This window comes from Martes martes (genome assembly GCF_963455335.1).
Source record: "Martes martes genome assembly, chromosome: 9".
In the NCBI taxonomy this organism is placed as follows: Eukaryota; Metazoa; Chordata; class Mammalia; order Carnivora; family Mustelidae; genus Martes; species Martes martes.
Genome location: NC_137896.1, coordinates 67,900,011 through 67,921,607, shown reverse-complemented (window position 1 = coordinate 67,921,607; position 21,597 = coordinate 67,900,011). Strand labels below are relative to the sequence as shown.

The 21,597-nt window shown below is 37.0% G+C and overlaps 1 protein-coding gene across 1 annotated transcript in view; it reads right to left on the bottom strand.

Moving 5' to 3' along the window:
- PPP1R21 (protein phosphatase 1 regulatory subunit 21) overlaps nt 1-21,597 on the bottom strand; it is a 60,757-nt gene that overhangs the window by 17,657 nt on the left and 21,503 nt on the right. The window contains exons 8-15 of the mRNA XM_080812848.1: nt 21,294-21,346; nt 20,655-20,804; nt 17,261-17,362; nt 17,085-17,173; nt 14,384-14,520; nt 9,483-9,575; nt 5,873-6,000; nt 2,809-2,961 (exon numbers count right to left, since the gene is read on the bottom strand). Of these exons, the coding sequence (XP_080668974.1) occupies nt 2,809-2,961; nt 5,873-6,000; nt 9,483-9,575; nt 14,384-14,520; nt 17,085-17,173; nt 17,261-17,362; nt 20,655-20,804; nt 21,294-21,346 (905 nt within the window). The remainder of the gene's footprint in view (nt 1-2,808; nt 2,962-5,872; nt 6,001-9,482; nt 9,576-14,383; nt 14,521-17,084; nt 17,174-17,260; nt 17,363-20,654; nt 20,805-21,293; nt 21,347-21,597) is intronic.

Sequence of the window (21,597 nt, the reverse complement as noted above, 5' to 3'; positions counted from 1 at the left end):
CCATAAAGAAAAAGACTGGTTCACTGATATAAAAATTAAAACTTCTATTAAAAAAAAATACAACAGCAAACTGGAAGGAAAATATTTCCAACAAAGACACAGGATTAACAATTTTACTATAAAAAATAAAATAAAATTCTTAGTATAATAGGGAACTCTTTCAACCCTAATTAGGAACACCTATCTAAAAATAGGTCAACAATGAACAGAGAACTGGCAGAATGAATACAAACGATAACTTTATGAAAGGATGTTCCACTTCAATAAGCAAAGAAATGCAAATTAAAATAACAGTAAGAAAGCTCTTGTCTCTGAGATGGATAAATATTAAATTCATGGGTTAAATTTATACTTCTACTGCTGGTAAACTATAAATAGGTAACCTTCTGAAGTGGAGTCTGGAAGAAATGTGCCAAAATTTGAAAGATTCACAGACTTTGATTAAGCAATTCCATTTTGGAAAATTAATCTTAAAGACATAATTAATTAGACAAACATAGGGAGATAGGTAGCCTTATACATTGCTAGAAATATAAAACAGTACAGCTACTCTTAAGGGCAATTTGCAATAAATATTAAAATCCAAAATGTGCAAACCACATGATCTAGAACATTCTACTACTCAATATTCCATACATATGCCTGAGGCATTTACAAAGTTACCCACTGCAGTATTATCATAACAGTAAAAAACTGGAATGAACCTAAATGCCTAGCAATAGGGAATACCTAAATCAGCCACAGAACAACCATATTATAGACTTCTATGCTGTATTTAAAAGGAATATAGCAGCCACCATATGTAATGATATACATCTCTAAAACATACTTTTTTTTTCCTTTTTTTTCATTTCTTTTAAAGTATAACTGATGAACAATCTTACATTAGTTCCAGGTATACAACATAGTGATCTACCAATTCTATATATCTAAAACATTTTAATTTCTTTAAAAGATTTTATTTATTTATCCGACAGAGAGAGAGATCACAAGTAGGCAGAGGGGCAGGCAGAAGAGAGGGGGAGAGCAGGCTCCCTGCTGAGCAGAGAGCCGCATGCGGGGCTCCATCCCACGACTCTGAGATCATGACCTGAGCCGAAGGCAGAGGCTTAACCCACTGAGTCACCAAGGTGCCCCTTAATTTTTTTTAAGTTTATTTTTTTAGTAATCTCTACACACAATGTGGGGCTCAAACTCATGACCCTGTGATCTAGAATTGAATGCTCTTCCAACTGAGCCAGCCAAGCACCCCTAAAATATTTTAAATGAAAAAATGAAGTTGCACAATTGCACAATGAAACATGCATTTAGGTTTTAAAAAGAAAGAAAACTCTATTTATTGTATATTGTCTTTAAGTTTATATGGATGTATGTAAATGCTCCAAGATTTTGGAAGGTTATACACCAAACTAAACACTATAGTCACCTCTAGAGAAAGTAAAATTAGGGACTGTACTTAATCTGTAATGTTCTAATATAATATAAGAATGTGTTTATTATGCATTATGTGTAACTAAAAGTTTAAAAAACAAGGGAAAAAGGTAAAAACCAAATGCACAAAGTTGCAGGAGCAAGAATATCTACTGTAACTCCACAGGTAACAGTGAAAAATAGAAAACAACCTAAATATCCACAAGCAATGCATTGGCTAAATTATAACACATTTACAGAATGAAATACTATAACAATTTATAGTTATAGACATATATTATTTAATATATAAAAATCACAATTTTTATATCTACAATTCACTATGAGGAAAAAAACAGATTCTAAAACAGTGTATATGGGGCACCCAGGTGGCTTAGTAGGTTAAGTGTGTGGCTCTGGCTCAGATCATGATTTCAGGGTCCTGGGATTGAGCCTGGGGTCGGGCTTCCTGCACAGCATGGAGTCTGCTTCTCCCCTTCCCTCTGCCCCTCTGGCTCTCCCCCATGCTCATGCACTCTCTCTTCCCACTCAAATAAATAAATAAATAAAACTGTATATATTCAGATACACTTTGCTTTCTATAGCATATACATGTGTGTTTCCTATGTGTATGCACACATGCACTAAAATTTTTTTGGATCTGGAGATACTCTAACAAAGTTAATGGTAGCTACATCTGGGTGGTGGGATTTGATGCAACTATAATTTTCTTCTTCATGTACTACTGTATCATCTGATTTCTTTTTTTTCTTAAGTTAGTTATTTTTTTTAATTTTTTTAAATTAACATATAATGTATTATTTGCCCCAGGGGTACAGGTCTGTGAATAGTCAGGCTTATACACTTCACAGCACTCACCATAGCACATACCCTCCCCAATGTTCTTAAGTTATTTAAATTCAATTAGTCAACACATAGTGTATCATTAGTTTCAGATGTAGTGTTCAATAATTTATCAGCTACATATAACATCCAGTGTTCATCACATCAGGTGCCTTCTGATTTCTTTTTGCAGTGACCTTGTATTTTTATATTCAGGAAACAATTATAAATGTGCTTCCATTTTTTTATGTTTCTGTAAGTTTTGAGATTTCTGAGGTTGGATACTTACTAGCTACCTGGCTACCTCATTCTAGATATTCCTAGCAGGCACCTGGGGACATGAGTCCAACATGGGCTATGCAGAGATCACATGTTAATTGAAGTTTGGGTCTCTGTCACCTTCTCCTTCCCAAAGACCTCCCCCAGTACCCACCAACCACCTGTGCCCCGACTTGTGTAAAATCTAAACAACATGAACTGTGCAAAGACTCTTGCCATTCTCTAGAATGATTTCTGATTTTTCCTCTGATGCAAATTCAACAGCAGCTCACAAACCTTTCTCAGAGCCTTCATGTAGGCCGCAGCTTTTCTCTTGTACTGCAGCATGCATTCAGCTGAAAGAGGACTAATGAAGCCACTTGCTGCCTTAGGCCCGTAGCTCAGAGATGCAATGAAGTAGTCCACGTTGTTGCTGAAGAAAGATGCGATCTAAATCAAGAGTGACGAGAAGATAGATTTTGTTTTCCAATAATATATCTAACATATATATCTCACAGTGTTTGGAGCAGAGTTAAAGGTGCTGAGAATGGAAATGAAATTTCAACACCTGCCCCAAGGCCCACATTTATTTATTTGAGGAGAATACTTCAAATAAATACCAATGACTTGTAATAAAAAGACAGTATCGGTAAAAAGATTGAGACCAGACTACTGATAGGTCTTAATGTAAACAACTTCTACTCTTCCTGAAAACCAAGACTAATTCTGGTTTATTCTGTACATGTCTATGAGCTATTTACCTCATTAATTTCTGCTACTATTCTCAAAATATCCATGTTTGGATTTATACATTCTATTCATATTTTAACTTTGAATTTTTCAAATTCCAACAAGAGACATGACATAGCACCTTGGAATATGTTCACTTTGCTTAAACTTAATTCTGTAAATCTCAATTTGTGATTTACACATATAATATAATACATATATAATAAAGACTATATACACATATAATAAAGACTAGCAATTTAATAGACCCTGTTATTAATAGATTTAACTTGTGTTAAATCTGTGTCAGCAGCCATGAAGATCCATGACTGAGCCATGACTTTCAATCTACAGTGCTGTATGAAATGGTGATATAAATAAAAATGTCTGAGAAGGTTATTAGCCAGAAAAATTAAAGTATTGGTTACATTAAAGCATATCCTATTTCGATAAATAAGAAGTGACTTATAGAACAAAACATCCTAAGCCTTGGCAGAAACTGACCAAAAAGTAAGCAGTGAATCACTAATGGTCTGAAAGGTTTTATTTTTCATCATTTTACTATATCAAATGAAATTCTATTCTAGGTAGTATTCAAGAAAATAAAGGATTCTAAAGGTCTTAAGTCTTATATCACCTGTAAAGGACATGGAAAATCACATACCCAGGGTTTGCGTTTTAGGTCATTGCAGTATACAGTAAGGTTTATTTTCTTTCCTCTTTCTGATACTTCTACATTTTCTAAATGTTCTTCAATATGCATATATCATTACATTTTCTTACAGGGCTTTTAAAAAGTATAAACTATAAATTTTAGTTTAATCGAATCACATTAGCTAAGTATTAAGCTGTCACCAACTAACATTAGTTCATATACTTATTTCAGTTAAAAACCATTTACAAAAATCTCAGAATGAAGATCGTAGACCTGTCCTTGAGACATTTTAAGGTTTCAGGTAAAGCTAATCTAAAATTAGCTGTGAAGGACCCAGGTATTATATATTTCAGAGTTTTCATAAAAGTTGAAAAATGTGGAGACTCCTAAAATGCCAAAGTTTTTTTTCCAAAATTTTCCGTACTTTAATCAAAGCTAGAATTATTTTCAGAAGCTATGGCATGCCTGTAGATCCAAGTGTTCAAGAAGGGGCCGCAGCGATGGTCTTCTGGCTGAGGAACTCTGTAGGCACAGATCCATGAGCTGACAGAACCTAAAAGTAACACCTTTTAATGATGGCCCCAAGCTCTAGCAAAGTGTCACAAAGACCAGGCTGAGTCTGGGAAAGATGACACTGAATATATAATGTGATCTGTGATCATTTCTGATTCACTTAATTACCTGAAAAAAAAATGTTTCTATAAAACGCAACCAGTCAGAAGTGTGTAAGCCTGACGATTCACAGACCTGTACCCCTGGGGCTAATAATACATTACATTTTAATAAAAATAAAAAATAAAAAAAAAACCACAACCAGTCAGAAAAATACTGGCATATAAACACAGAGAAATTTCCTTGAGAAATTAGGATGCATCCACTGAAATAAATGGGCTAAGATAGGTCTGAATACAGTCCTTCCAGTTACACATATATGGGTAGTTCTCAGAGAAATCTAAATCAGTAAAGCAGTATTGAGAATATAACAACTGCTGAAATCAGAACATCCAAGATAGAATTTTTAGAAAAAATGCATTTTGGTCAGTTTATGATAATAATTAAGTATTTAATGATCCAAATAATCATTATCTAATATTAATGGTTCTATGAAAAGACACGTGTTGAAGTCACCTTAAAAGTACTTGTTAAGGGGCGCCTGGGTGGCCCAGTGGGTTAGGGCCTCTGCCTTCGGCTCGGGTCATGGTCCCAGGGTCCTGGGATCGAGCCCCGTGTTGGGCTCTCTGCTCGGCGGGAGGCCTGCTTCCCTTCCTCTCTCTGCCTGCCTCTCTGCCTACTTGTGATCTCTGTCTGTCAGATAAATAAATAAAACTCTTTAAAAAAAAAAAGTACTTGTTAAGAAATCAAATCACAGGGGCGCCTGGGTGGCTCAGTGGGTTAAAGCCTCTGCCTTCGGCTCAGGTCACGATCTCAGGGTCCTGGGATCGAGCCCCGCATCAGGCTCTCTGCTCAGCAGGGAGCCTGCTTCCTCCTCTCTGTCTCTCTGCCTGCCTCTCTGCCTACTTGTGATCTCTATCTGTCAAATAAATAAATAAAATCTTAAAAAAAAAAGAAATCAAATCACAGAAGTAGCAATGTGACAAAAAACTAAGAGCAAAAAAGTCTTAATGAAGGTTTTACTGGGTTTTTTTTCTTTTTATATATGCTCCCAATTTCTATAAAGGAGACATTTGATATACACAAAGATGTATACTGATCATCAATATCTCCCTAAAAAAAAAACTGTGAGTGATCTACTTACTCATCACAAATGCTGAACAGTCATTCCCATATTGTTTTAAATATTGGGTAGGGAGAAGGAGAAGGAAGACAACTTTATTTTACAAAAAAGTCTGATACTCCAAAATCCTTTTACAGATTAATTTTCCTATGTCATTCAAGGAAAAAAAAAAGAGCTTACACAAGACTTAAATTAAATTTAATGACACTATAAACCAGATAAACTATAAATTATAAACTCACCTTTCCTGCTCCATTTGTTAATGCTACTAATGATGACAGAATACAGTCATTAGTTGTAATGAGCTTCTGTGTTGCTGTTGGAAGTTCATGCTCTATTGCAGCTTTCTGACTGTAATGTTTAGAAATATCTATAAAAGCAATCAAATGAAAACTCTTACTATCCATACACAAGTTGCACACAACCAGCCCGTTAACTTTTCATATCTACTCTTAGAGACTTATGCAGTAAATCTGAATAATAACAAAAAAAATGGTCCCAACTCTATCAGGATTATCCTGAATATCACTTAGGTCACAAAATCACGTGGAAAGAATAGAGACAAGTGAGTCTCTTAATACCATCCTGGTGTCTCTATTCCCACCACCAGCTTGTGGCTGATGATCCCTCCTCATTAGAGAGTTTGCCCTTCTTCTAGTGCTCGGTAAATGACCCTGACCAGTACTTACCAGTTAAAAATGCTGTTTTGATAGTCTGGGCAGGCACAGATGAGAATTTATCTCACACTCCTATAGGCTAATCATGAGGCTGGAACAGAATGACCAACAGAGGCACGATGTCCCACAATCCTTACTGGACCGTAGCTAGTTTGTTAGTACATACCCTAACTGACATGGACAACGGTCTACACAGCCAAGCCAGGATTGAACATTTCCATGTCTGGCTTCACAGGCCACTGCCCCCAGTCCCAGAATATTACAACAAAGCCTGCAGTCAGGAAAGCACAGGAGAGAGACTTAGATATAAAAAAAGTTAAAAGAAATTGCAGTAGGTGAAGCTGGCCAAACTACTAAGCTTGGGGTTTTCTGGGTCTCTGAGAAAAAATGATTTTGTCCTGGAAATAAGGGATAATGGGAGAATTCTTAAGACAACACTGATTTATGAGGAAAGGTAATATTTCTAAATAATAAAGTGTTCACAATTCATTCTCCTCTGCCTTTTTTAGAATACTTCAGGTACAACAGCATGAACTATCATTACCAACAAAGCTAAAAATAAATCACAAAATACGAAAATTAATTTTTATAACAGGTGTGTATGCAGAGAATTGCACTTATTCAGAATCAAGGAATCTAGTTGATTTTAGACTATGGATAACTAAAAAGAAATAAGACTAGTTAGAAAGAAATGGCATTTCAGATTTAACCTGATATGATCGTGATATTTTAACACAAAATCACTATCTTATGAATAAAAGTATTTTTACTAAAATTTTAAAACTGGTGAATTGTTTTATTTATTTAATATAGATATATACATATATCTATAAACTGTAATTTAAGATAGTTTTAGATTCACAGAAAAGTTACAGAGACTTTCTGTATACACTTTAGCCAGTTTTCCCTACTATTAACACCTTACATTACTATAATACAGTTCTCACAGCACAGAAACCAATATTGGCACATTACTATTATATTTTTTAAAAATAAATGATTATCCTCTATATAAAAATTCTATATAAAAATAAAAAAAGTGAATAAAAATTCAAGTGGAACACAACTTTTTTTTTTTTTAATTATTTACTTTAGAGAGAGAGCGGGAGAGCACAGGAGAGGGAGAGAGAGAATACTCAAACAGACTCCCCACTGAGCACAGAGCCCGACAAGGGGCTTGATCCCAGGACCCTGAGATCATGTCCTGAGTCGAAATCAAGAGTCATCTGCTTAACCAACTAAGACACCCAGGCGCCCCACTGAACATTTTTATATATTGAATTTGCTAGCCCCTAACACAGACATTCTCTTTCTACACACCACAGAAAGTTGTAGTCACTATTTTACTGCAAGTACACAAAGCTTAATACAACTCGGCTGGCAGGTACTTTTAGGTGATTGGTAACTGACTGAGATACTTATGAAAGTCATATAGTACTATGAACACTGATGTGGTTTCTACTGGAGCAGGGCCACTGTAGTTTGACAGCAATAATTCTCCTGAACCAACTCTTTACTGAGTCCAAATATTTCAATTATTTAGGGTGTTCCTTAGCATTAATTTTTAAATCCAAAAAAACAAAGAAACCATGTGACCTAGGCCATATTTTTTTTCCTTTTTAAGATTTAAGATTATTTATTCATTTCACAGAGAGAGCACAAGCAAGGGGAGCAGCAGCCAGAGGGAGAAGCAGGCTCCCCACTGAGCAAGAAGCCTGATGTGGGACTCCATCCCATCATGACCCGAGCTGAAGGCTGACACTTAACCAACTGAGCTACCCAGGCACCCTGGGGTTTCTTTTTATGATTCCTATGAGTTTACCTACTTTAGACCTGAGACTAAAAATCAACAGTTCTCACTTAGAATTCCCTTGTTAAAAGATTAACTCATACCTATTTTAAATCCATGTAGGATAGGCATGTTTATAAATCTCTAGCTCTCTTTTTACACTGACACCTGCCTCCCTGCCTCCTACCTCAGATCAAGCAATTATTCAGGGCAAAGCAGGAAGGGAAGAGGTTTGAGAGTTCTTGAAATCACAAAGCTTCTTCTGTTAATGCCAGTTGATGTTCACTCTGAGTCTCCCTGAGAGATACACAGCTGTCTTCCAAGCTAGGTAAGAAGACAAATTTGAACTGTAAACCTAGCAAGGGGACCCCATAATCTTGCCAACCACCCTTCCTATTTCCCAGTATTCTCTCTTTACATTATGTTTGCAAGGACAGAAACAAGCAGAGGCACTAAGGGGGTGGTGAAATTCACCTTACTGAATGGTAAGGTGGTGCCAGGTGAGACTGCTGGCAGTAAGAATGAATGATTCCCAGTGCCAGAGGTTACATGCCAATCTACAGAAGGGCCTGAATATACCCAACTTGTACATGCTTTCCAACACTCGTAAGTTTTTAGAATTATTTTCTGTGAAACTAGTAACAGGTCCACAATCGTTACCTCCACACCACAATGAATAATCTAGGCTATTATTAATCTGGGCTATTTCTGATAACTGCTTCTGTCCTTTCCTCCTTCCCCTGCACCAACTGTCTTCAAAAGGAAAAGAAAGAAAAAAACCAAGAAGCCGTGCAGACCTATAGATTAAAAAGTCAACTCAGAATCAGTTAGCTAAGAAGCATATGAAATGTCCTTCAGCCGACTTATTCTTAGTCTATAGCAATTAAACACCAGCCAAAGCATAAAACCAGACCTTCACTTCTCAAGGTTCCCCTGACCAAAACAGGGCTTAAAATGGGCACTTTAAACATAAAAATGCACAGGATGGTGAAAAGTTAGTACATTCTTTCTTGGAACTTTAAACCCCGATTTCCTCAATTCCTTCATGCTTGGGCTCTAACAAATGCAAAGTATTTTGCTAAATGCCTCTGAATAAGCACGTCTGGCTTGATAAAACTCACACACCTGCCTGCAATCAGTGCAATGCATTTTTGGCTAAAGTACTGTGCACAAGGGTTTCTCTTCAGCGCTTTGTTTACCTTCAGAAATGAAGCAGATGGAAAAAGCAGACGGCAGTGAGCTGTGCACTTCAACAGAAGCCAAATGCTACTAAGCCTTTTTCTGGGGTCTATTAGCCTTGGCAGTATTTGTTTAAATCTCACTTGGGCAGAGCTGAGAAAATAAGATGCAGGTTTTCAGCTCACTGATGTCCTTTTCAAGCCTCACCTTTCACGACATCATGAAATCCATGCAGAGCAGCACCAACGTTTGTTAAGACAGAACCGTAGTTTGTCCGAAGGAGTCCATCTGGCTCTGTACCTAGGAAACCAAAATCACAAGCCTAAGCATTTCCCTAGGAGACTTCTTCGCCTGCAAAACTGACAGCCCACCCTCTTCCACTTTTGGGAACAGAGAGAATAAAGACTGCCTGTGATGTGCTGGAAATAATGGGTCCTGAAATCCTTGCAGACACATTCAGATATAACGATGATAAATATAGTCACAGCTGACTGATTTGCATTATCCACATCCACAAATATTTTTAATAGTTAAGAATCAAAATTAAATTGTTAAGTAGGATTACATATTTTATGATTCTTTTTGAAATAAAAGTTTGTGAGGTGCCGGGGTGGCTCAGTGGGTTAAGCCTCTGCGTTCGGCTCAGGTCGTGATCTTGGGGTTCTGGGATAGAGTCCCGCATCGGGCTCTCTGCTCGGCGGGGAGCCTGCTTCCCCCTCTCTCTCTGCCTGCCTCTCTGCCTATTTGTGATCTCTCTCTCTCTCTCTCTGTGTCAAATAAATAAATAAATAATCTTAAAAAAAAAAAAAAGTTAGTGAATTTCAACCTTGTTACTACAGAGCACATTTCTCGATTTCTTCTTTCCCTACATGTTATTTGCTGAACCTCACTAAAAACATCATTATTCAGACTTCTACTTCTGATATGACCACATGAGCAGCTCCACAGACCAATGCCTCCCAAAAAACTGGTGAAAATTATTTTATTTTATTTTATTTAAAAAGATTTTATTTATTTATTTGAGAGAGAGAGAGAAAGAGAGCATGAGAGGGGTGGAGGAGTGGGAGAGGTGGGTAGGAAGAAGAAGACTCCCTGCTGAGCAGAGAATCAGATGTGGGGCTCGATCCCAGCCTGACCTGAGCAGAAGGCAGACGTATAACTGACTGGACAACCAGGCACCCCTGAAAATTAGTTTAAAAACAACCATTTAAGACTCTGGAAATGACCCTAAGTAGATACAGCAAATGAAGAAACATTTATCAAGAAAATCTTTAAAAAACAAAGGGAAAAAAAAGGAAAAATCTTTAACAACTCTAAGAACAGCCAGAATCTGTGGTATTTGAACAAAGACCCATTCCCCCAATCCCCTCACCAGCTCAGTGAGCTGGAAATCCCACTCCAGACTGGTGAGGCCAAGAATATAACTCTCCCATAACTGGAGGGCTGCATTTCTCCTCCTGTCCCCACCTACCTGTTAAAGCTAAGTTCGGGCTGAGTATGACAGAGAGGTGAGAGTTCTTCCACGCAGCCCCAACTCATGGGATGGAGGCTCTACCATGAGCCCAGCACTGCTGAGAAACTGGGGTTCTCCATACCCTTGCCCAGCTCATTTTATCCACAAAGAAAGGGCAAGCCAGGGAGACTGGAGGCTGTGGCCCTACCCCAGCTCCACCAGCACTCAGCCACTAAATCAAGAGTGTTACTCAGAAGTGCAGCATTGTCCCCATCTCCAGCACCACAACCATGGCTCACAGATTTAGCCCAAGGGAGGCACAGGCCTTAAAACAGAAAACTCTGAATCTGTTCCCAAAGGAATTGATTTCATTCTCAATAGAGTATGGAGAAGTTCAAGTCTAAACGTGTTCTCAAAAATAACGGAGCTTGTGGGGAAAGCAGTTAACAGGAAACTGGTAGATTCATTAAAGATATAAGTTAAACTATAGGCTGCCTGGTTTACCAGAGGGGAAAAAACAGCTAAGAAGAGCCCTCCAGAGGTCAAAACAAACCTCAAACACTGATCTCAAAAACTATAGCCATAAAGAAGCCCAAATTCAACTGGATCAACAGTGGAGCAATTTACGCCCCCAAGGCATTGTTAAAAACAAGACATCAGTCAGCCAGCAGTCAGTGGAGCTTATCCCTGGTGAGATCAAGAAACAAAATAGGGAAAGGACCCTGGCAAAACCATTGTCACCCCAGGGCGACTACATTCATGCCGAAGGCTGAAGAGCCCCGAGAAACAACATCAGCGTGCTTACTCTGAAAAACTACAAAATAAAATTAAAGAAGGTCTACCTAGATGGAAAAATATACCATGTTCATGAACTAGAAAATTTAACATCGTTAAGATGGCAATGCTCCCACATTGCCAGGGCTGCTATAACATAGGACCACAAAGGTGGTGGTTTAAAACAACAGAAGATAACTTCTCTCACAGTTCTGGAAGCCAAAAGTCTGAAATCAAAGTGCTGACAGGGCCACACTTCCTCCAAAGACTCCAGAGGAGAATAATAATTAATAAGGAGTAATAATAATAATTAATAAGGAAAATAATAAATAATAAGAATTCCTTGCCTCTCCCAGGTTCCATTGGCCCCACACATTCCCTGGCTTGTGGCAGAATTATTCCAATTCTTGCCTCTATATTCATATGGCCTCCCTGAGTCTCTCCTGTGACTCCATCTGTCTCCAAATCTCTCCTTACAATGATGGAAGGATGGCAGTCACTGGACTAATAGTGCTCTCCCTAAACTAGTAGAACCCCACCTTATTTTGATTATATCTGCAGAGATCCCATTTCCAAATAAAGTTACATACAGAGATACTGGGGTGGAATTTCATGTATCTTTTAGGGAGACACAGAAACTCCCCAAGCTGATCTACAGATTCAATAAAGTATCCCAGCTGATTTTTTCGTAGAAACTAACCAGCTGATTCTAAAATTCATATGGAATTGTTAAGAGAACAATAACAGCCAAATAATCTTGAAAATGAAGAACAAAGTAGAAGAACTTTCACTTCTTGATCTCAAAACTAACTACAAAGCAAAAGTCATCAAGACAGTAGAGTATTGACAGAGGATACATAGATCACTGGAATAAATCTGAGAGTCTAGAAAAAAATCCATACATCTATGATCAACTGATTCTTAACAAGTGTGCCAAGGCCATTCAATAGGGAAAGAATAGTCTTTTCAATAAATGATGCTGAGAAAATTGGATAAACGTATGCGAAAGATACCTCACACCAGATACAAAAATTAACTCAGAATGGATCAAATGCCTAAACATAGGGTTAAAACTATACAACTCTTAGAAGAAAACATAGGGAATAGTTTTTATGACCCCACATTTGACAACGTATTCTTAGATATGATACCAAAAGCATGAGCAATAAAATAAAGACAAATTGGACTTCACCAAAATAACAAACTTTCGTTATGGAATGAACACCATCAAAAAAGTGAAAAGATAATCCACAAAATGGAAGAAAATATTGTCAATCATGTACCCAAAAAGGGATTTGATCTAGAATGTATAAAGAACACTTAAAACTCAATAATAAAGAGATAACCCAACTGAGAAATAGAGAAAGGATCTGAATAAACCTATTTCCAAAGAAGACATACAAAAGGCCAATAAAGGGTGCCTGGGTGGCTCAGTGGGTTAAAGCCTCTGCCTTCAGCTCAGATCATGATCCCAGGATCCTGGGATCGAGCCCCACATCGGGCTCTCTGCTCAGTAGGGAGCCTGTTTCCACCCCCCAATCTCTGCCGGCCTCTCTGCCTACTTGTGATCTCTGTCTGTCAAATAAATAAATAAAAATCTTAAAAAAAAAAAAAAAAGGCCAATAAAGACATGAAAAGATGCTTGACATCATTAGACATCAGGAAAATACAAATCAAAACTGCAATGAGATACCACTTTAGAAAGTCAGATAACACTAGGATGGGTAAAACCAAAAAGTGAGATAATAATAAATGCTGGTGAGGATGTGGAGAATCAGAACACTCATACTCTGCTAGTGGGAAGCCACCTTGGAAAACAGTATGGCAGTTCTACCAATAGTTAAACATAGTTGTCATATAAGCCAGCAATTCCACCCCTAAGTATATACACAAGAGAAATTAAGGCTATGCTCACTCAAACATTTGTTCACAATTATCTATAGCATCATTATTCATAACAGCCAAAAGGCTGAAACAACACAAACTATCCATCAACTGACAGATAAATAAAATGTGGTGGGATATATAATGGAGTATTATTCTGCAATAAAAAGAAATGGATGAATCTTGAGAACATTGGGCTGAGTGAAAAAAAGCAGTCATAAAAGACCACATATTATATGATTCCATTTATATAAAATGTTCAGAATAGGCAAATTTATAGACAGAAAGTACATCAGAAGTTGCTTCGTGCCAGGGAGGGACAGAATAGGGGAATGAGGTAATAGCTAAACTATATAGGATTTCTTCTTAAGGTGATGGAAATATTTTAAAATTAACATTGATGTGTGATGGTGCACATATCTGTGAATATACTAAAAACCATTGAACATTATACTTTAAATGTAGATTAAATGGTATATAAATTATACCACATTAAAGCTGTTACAAGAAAACAAATGACAGTACCAGAAAAATCACAGCATTCTTAAAACCAAGATCCTTTCTATTACCTGAAAATACTCTCTCTAAGTTACAGCAAAACGAAACAAAAGACATTTTTACTTCCAAACCTCCTTACCCTATGCTACTTGCTGGAAAGTTGCTACAATTCTTATGCTTTGTCCCTCTCCATTTAAAAAAGAAGATGGAGAGAAAGGGAATTAATATTTAATGCATGTCTTCAATGCCTAATATTGTATATTCTTAATTTAACTTAATAATTATTTTACCTCCATTTTAAAAATGGGGGAAAACAGGTACAGAGAAGTAAAGTGATTTGCCGAAGATCATAAATGTGAAAGGGGCTGGAAGATTTGAATTCAAGTTTTTCTGACTCCAGATCCTATACTCTTCTATTCAAAGAAGCTGAACAACTCCCTTCTCCAGCTTCTTTTACTCTAAGCTCTTCAAGTTGAACCATGAACAACCAAAAACTTACTTGGCAAGGCAAGAAGATGGATATAAGTCTGCAGCTTCTCAAACACAGCTGTCATCTTTTTCATGTCCTGAGACAGCTCTAGGTTCCTGGCTCTCAATGCAGATGTGCAAAGAGAAGATTCACATTCTTCTTCTAAACTAGGAATGAGCAGATTTTTCAAAAGTGAGCATCCTAATGATTTTCAAACAGCTGTACTAAATCACCTGAATTCTCAAACAACTATATCCAAAGTGAGACTTTCCAGGAAAAAAATAAAACTGATCTCATTTATAAGGTTCCATTTTCTAGACCACAATATATACACCTGTTTGTTGCAAATGACTAACAGAGATCCAAACAGAAAAAAAGCAAACAAACAAACAAAGGCAGGTGCCCATTGTCTTTCCATCCTAAGAGCAGCACAAAACTACTTCCCTTGAAAATACTTTGAGGGAAATAAATTTTTTGGAGGAATGGTGCCTAAACAGAGGATGGGACTCTTGATCTCAGGATCATGAGCTCAAACCCCACACTAGACATAGAACTTACTTTATTAAAAAAGAAAGAAAGAAAAAGGGACGCCTGGTGGCTCAGTGGGTTAGGCCTCTGCCTTCAGCTCAGGTCATGATCTCAGGGTTCTGGGATCAAGCCCCCCTTTGGGCTCTCTGCTCAGCAGGGAGTCTGCTTCCCCTTCTCCCTCTGCCTGCCTCTCTGCCTACTTGTGCTCTCTCTCTCTCTCAAATAAATAAATAAAATCTTTAAAAAAGAAAGAAAGAAGAAAAAATTTGCAGAGAAAAATATTTCATACACTGAATTCCTAAAGAAACCTTTTTAGTATATATATTTGTAAAAGCCAAACAGACGGAAAAAAACAATCTATACACTCAAATCTAAAAATCAATGGCTACGGGCGCCTGGGTGGCTCAGTGGGTTAAAGCCTATGCCTTCAGCTCAGGTCATGATCCCATGGTCCTGGGATAGAGCTCTCTGCTCAGTGCGGAGCCTGCTTCCTCCTCTCTCTCTGCCTGCTTCTCTGCCTACTTGTGATCTCCATCTGTCAAATAAATAAATAAAATCTTTAAAAAAAAAATCAATGGCTAATAGTCATATAATATAATACAGTGTTTCATTTTCTATTTTAAAGGGTTACTTGGGAAAACAATTATAAGGTCAAAAAAACACGTGGACTCTTAACAGTGTTTATTAAAAATGTGCCGGAAATCAAGCAAACTGCTTTTTATATAAAGCTAGGAACGTTATTAACACAGGAATGATAATCATATCCTGTTCCTTCTCTTTCTCTACTTTAGAGCAGACAGCTATTCATTCAATACTAAGCCCACTTACTACTAAAAAGAACATGTCACCTTGTCAATTAAAGTGGTTTTTAAACCAATGATGAAAAGTTGCCTAAAAACATAAATATGTGATGAGGCAGAGGACAAAACATCCCAAGAATAGGAATCTAAAATTAAGAAAGGACTTATCCAATGTTTCTAAAAATGTAACAGTGAAAAAAATAAATTAAGGTAAAATAAAAATGCGTAACTGTTTCAAGTAGCAAAAACTACCTTTGCAATGGTTCTCAAATAGATTCTTCTTAAACATAAGCCAAATCAATAAGATATATTCAATTTATTGGTTAAACTTCTAAAGTCAATTTTCAAAAACTTTACATTGAACTATAAACTGTATTAATCCGAATGAAATTATAATTCATAATTATTAGTTTAAGTCCTAATTCCCTGATTCCTAAAATTCTGTCATATCCACAAATCATAAAATTTGGTTAACAAAATACCTTGTCAGGTTAGAATTAGGAAATAAAATGGCTTTTAACACATAATACATTTTTTAAATAATGAAAGTTTACATTTTTGAAAAGGTAAAATCTATTACTTTAGCTTTATCAAGATTTATGAACCACAATTACTTGTACATTTTCAATGTCTATAAGTTACTCATCTACATATTTTCTAAACCTTATCTTACAATATATTATAACACATATATGTTCTTTCTTCTCTTACGTTCCAGTTGTATTATTTTTAAATTTCTTTTAAAGGCTAAATCTTAGGATGAAAAGATTTAGATGAATTAGGGGTCTTGATAATTTTAGACCAAAAGTATCAAAACATATAAGCAATATTATCAAATTTCCAGTTATATGGATTATTTTCTCTTTTCCTTCCAGAAATACTTAACAAAGAATATTTAAGGCTACCAAATGATACCTTCTATGAGGGCTGGAGCAGATAAAGTTTTTAGCTTATAACTTATTTAAATAAATCACCAATAATAAAAACAAGAAAATACCACTTCAAAGAAACCTAATGATTACTGATCCAATTGTAGAAGCTAATTACTATAACCCCCGTCTAGGTGTTTAACGGCAAAAAGGATAAAACTGAAAGATTTCTTTCAGTAAATGTGTTATTGACAATCACTGAAAATACTGATTCACGGCATTAAGTGGTTAGAGCAGTAACCACGCTATAGAACTACTCAAAAAATCCTAACTGGTGCACTACAATTCCATTTTCTTAAATTTAAGTTTATGCTGCTCAAGCCATTAAATGACCCTTTCTCACAGAAGTCCAAATTGGTTGTGGTATAGAATGATCAGGCAGCTCACAAGGGGCACACGTCGCTCTTTCAACACCAGCACAAGTCAGGGGACACCCCACAACTCCCCAAGCTTCCTGGCCTCAAAGGTAAGTACCTTTTCAACTGATAAGGAAGAATCTTCCTAAGAAAACATATATAAGAGGTTAGATGCTCTGAAAAAGTTTTCAATTTCACAGTTGTCTCCTGGAAAAGAAAAATAATTTCATGGTTAATAGTGTTATTTGACAAAGAGGAGCTTCCACTTTCAGAAGTAAAACAGAAGAAAATTACCAGGACAGTCACAGTATCCTCAGTAATACTTTCAAATAAATGAAGCATTCCTTCCTCAAGAGGGCGGACATAGGACGCATTTTCATGAAGGTATTGTGAGAACTACACAGAAGGGAAAGAACTATGAGTTACATCACTGAAAAACAACAAGTATTCACAGATTTATAAATGGACTCACTGAGTTATAAACGCAAATTCTCTTGGAAACTTTTTCTAAAAAGTTTTTTTAGGAAAAGGTTTGGCCTTTACAAAACAGGGATGCTCACCTCTAACAGTCCCAAATACAATTCCCCAAGTCCCCATCTCATTCCAAAAGAATTACTTCCAAAAGAAGTAACTTGAAGAGGGGTGACATCATTAACAACCAAATGTGGGAAGACACACCAAGGGGACACTGCATTACAACCCGCACCAACAGGCCTTTCCCTAAACACCTGCTTCTCTAGAGAGGTCTCAGAAAAGAAAAGAAGAGAAAAGAAAAGAAAAGTCAGAACTGTATGAAAGATTTTTATATTATGTGCTTCATTTAAAAAAAAAAAAGTCTATTGAGGACAGCTTCTTATTTTTACTGTGTACAATGTTCAGGGTTAACAAATTCTAGGAATATAATTACCACCAAAATGAGGATGTAAAAAACTTTTATAACTGTCACCAATACCTTAGTATTTATAAAGAACTAATTCAGTATGAAGAATAAATTCAGAAAAAAAATCCTACAGGGATTTAGACAATTTAAAATTAAAAAGTTATTTTCCACTTGTGAAATATCTCAGTTATCAAAGTACTGTATAATGGCTCAAATTTTGATTTCTCAGTATAGAAATATAAGATCTCATTATGCAGAAACGTGATTCAACTGGCCATACTACAAACTATAGGTATCTGGCCCTGGGCAATTCACTTGATCTCTCCGGCCTTCAATCATAGATGTCTACTTTGTGATTCTATGAACAAGTCTAAACGTTCTGGTCATCTTTTAACAAGTAGTTTCTGAATCTCAGAATAACAGAGACCTATTCAATAATAAGACTTATTAGAAAAACCACACAGAACCTTTCATAGGCCAAAGGTAAAGTATTGAGAAATACATGAATTTTTCAAAGTGATGAAGTGTTTCAGGCAAGATTAACATATTTGATTCTCACTGTGTGGGCATAATGTGGCAACAAGCTAAAATAAAACTCCAAAAAGGGATAAAGAACCAGTATTGGGTAAAATATATTTTTTGATATTATAGGAAGTATAAAAGAAAATATAACTTTTATATTAAAACACTGCAGTACTGTTTTCCCTACCCAAGTCATCTGAAAACTTTTCCCCACAGTGAAATTAAAAAGCATTTCAAAGGCCCAAAGTTTGTTTATGAATTTCAATAGAGTCAGGGAGTCCAATCAAAACTGATGAAAACCAAGCACTTCCTGAGGGCTTCCTATGGGTAAGGTATAATGATAATAAGAACTAACCTTTATCGAGTGCTTACTATGTGCCAGGCACTATTCTTAGTACTTCACATGTATTATCTACTTAATCCTCAAACATACATACCTGTGAGGTATGTACTCTATCCTCCATTCTAAATATCAGGAAACTGAAGCACAGAAAGGTTAAATAAACTGCCCAAGGGGACACAGAAAGTGGCTGGACCCCAGTAGTCTGACTCCAGAGCATAGCTTTTGCTCTTCTACTAGGTACTTACTGAATACATGGACATAAACACTATTCAAACCTTGAAAACACTGCATGATAACGCAAAAACAAGCTATCAGCTAAGTAGGAAAAGTGGCATATTCATTTCAGAATGCCACATTATGGGACACTTAGAGCATAAATCGATGGCAAGATCCCTCAATTTCTTCCCTGTGGGACCCAGCCTTCAAGATGGCCCCAATGATCCCTGCCTTGGCTGTTCTTGGCTTTGTGTAGTACCCTTGCACACTCTTTCAGGGCTGGGCTCTGTGACCAACACAACATGGTAGCAGGGATGGTATTCAGTACCCAGGCTAAGTCATAACAGGCATTGTGGCTTTACTCTCTTAGATCATTTGTTCTAGGGGACATTAACCCCTGCCTTGAGGACACTCCAACAGTCCTATGGAGAAGTGTACTCAATGAGAAACCAAGGCTCCCAGCCAACAACCAACACTAACTCACCAGCTGTGTAAGTGAGCCACCTGGGAAGCAGATGTCCCACCCTAGTCAAGTCTTGAGATGAATACAGCCTCAGTCAGATTCTTGACTGAAAGCTTATGAAAGATCATGAGCCAGAAGTCCCCCAGATACCCAGATACTTTTCTCCTGAATTCTTGATCCACAGAAACTATTTGAGATAATAAAAGTCTGTTGTTTTAAATGACTAAGTTTTAGTGTAATCTATTACACAGCAATACAGAATTAATACACTATTTATTTTTGCCTTTTCAGTTAAACGTGGTCTTGCAAGTTACTTTAAATCCTTTTGTAGAACTAGTTGGGGAGAAAAAAGGAAAGAAAGGAGCAAAATTTGCCAGGCCCCAAAAAAGCACATGGACTAAAGGGAATGACAGCCAACCCTCTTCTTATTCCTTATTTAAACTTCACACACCCTGAAAATGCCCCAAAGCTCAACCAGAGAAGCAGTTTCACTCCCACTCCATACCCCAGCAGGAAAGGTCAACTATACCACACTTTTTTTTTTTTTTTTTTTTTTGCTTTTAAACATACCCAATGACAAAAGTTATACAGTGAGTACAAACAGGGAGGGAGAAAATGCCAGCAAATTAGCTTTTCCAACAATAAAATGGCACTTCCCATTATGTCACACCCTGGTCAAAAAACTGTAGTAGACCCCCATCCTACATACAAAGCTAGAGTCTGCGCCTTGGACCGACCTTAGGGGGCTTCCAGAGCCTGGAGCCATGTTTTTTCCTTTGCAACTTGACCTCTCATCGCTCCACTTCAAAGACTTCACACTCTTGCCAAAACAGTTTGCTTCCCACTCCCTCCCCACCCCCACCTACTTTGTTACACCTTCCTACTCTGTGACTTTGCTCATGTCTTGCCCTCTTCTGGAGGAAAAAACACCTATCCTATTTCTCTCCTCTTCAAATCTTGCTCATTTGTCAAAGCCCATTCAAATCCCCAAAGACTCTTTCCCAGACACTACCACCAACAGCAATCTCCCCTCCTTGACAACCTCATATCCCTACTGGCCTTACCACCCACATTTCTCCAGTATTTAATTTCTTAAAAATCTCCATGTTTGCCACATTTTATCTTAAGGTCAAAGACTCGTGAATTCTGGTTTTCTTCCATGTCCCCCACAGCACTTGGCTGATGTATAGCAGTGGTCTGAAAAGAAAGAACATGTCTTCCTACCTGTTCAGGGCAGATAACAAATATACTGAGTTAAATTTACCTTCTGATTCAAAGGAGATATAGGCTCAATGGCAGAATCAATAGGAAAAATCTGAATCCTCTGTTCTGTATAGGTGTGAAAGTTCAGAAGAGCCGTCACCAGATCTTGAACAAAAGCCAGGGCCTGCCCAGCAATGTCCCGCATCTTCAGCTTTTAAATGAAAAGTATATCAAGTCAACTATCCAATTACTCTTCTCAAGCAACTTTCATAAGTCTGGTTTTAGAGAAAACATTTCAATTCTAGTATAATTAATCCTGACTTTAAATTCATTTGCTCCCACTTGGATTTTAATATTCCCATCTAAGGAAATGAGAAAACCACCAGTTTGGGCAAGCAGACCTCCTCCACTTAACCTAGACCATGTAAGTGCAAGGCCCACCAACCTAGAAGAAAGATACGGCTCACAAAGTAAGTACATCCCGTAATTCAGTTCTAATGGTATCAGATGAAAGCAAAAAACTGTATGACTTACGAATTCAATAAAAAGCAAGTTACATAATTTTTTTAAAAATGTATGAGAAAGTGAAGCCAAAGTTAAACACAATGGTTTAGTGCACTAAACACAAGCCCAAACAATAAATTCTTGTACCTGAGAAATCTGACATACACACCACTGAAAATAAAAACATCATCATTACCTGATGTCTCCTATTGTGGAGTGGAACATTCAGAGCGTTATAGTGACTATATTCTACGAAACAAAAATGGATCCACATTAAGTCATTTTACATTTACAGGAAAATAGTGTAACTGAAAAATAATGAATGCCCTGAAGCAAAATCAGCTTTACATAAGAATTTGAAATGATTAAAGCCACAAGCATAGTGTGAGAGAATAATGGAATTTATACAGAACCAGTTGTTTCTCAGATAAAGTAATACTTACAATTTTTTTTTTCAGTAGGCTCCATGCCCAACGTGGGGCTTGAACTCACAACACAGA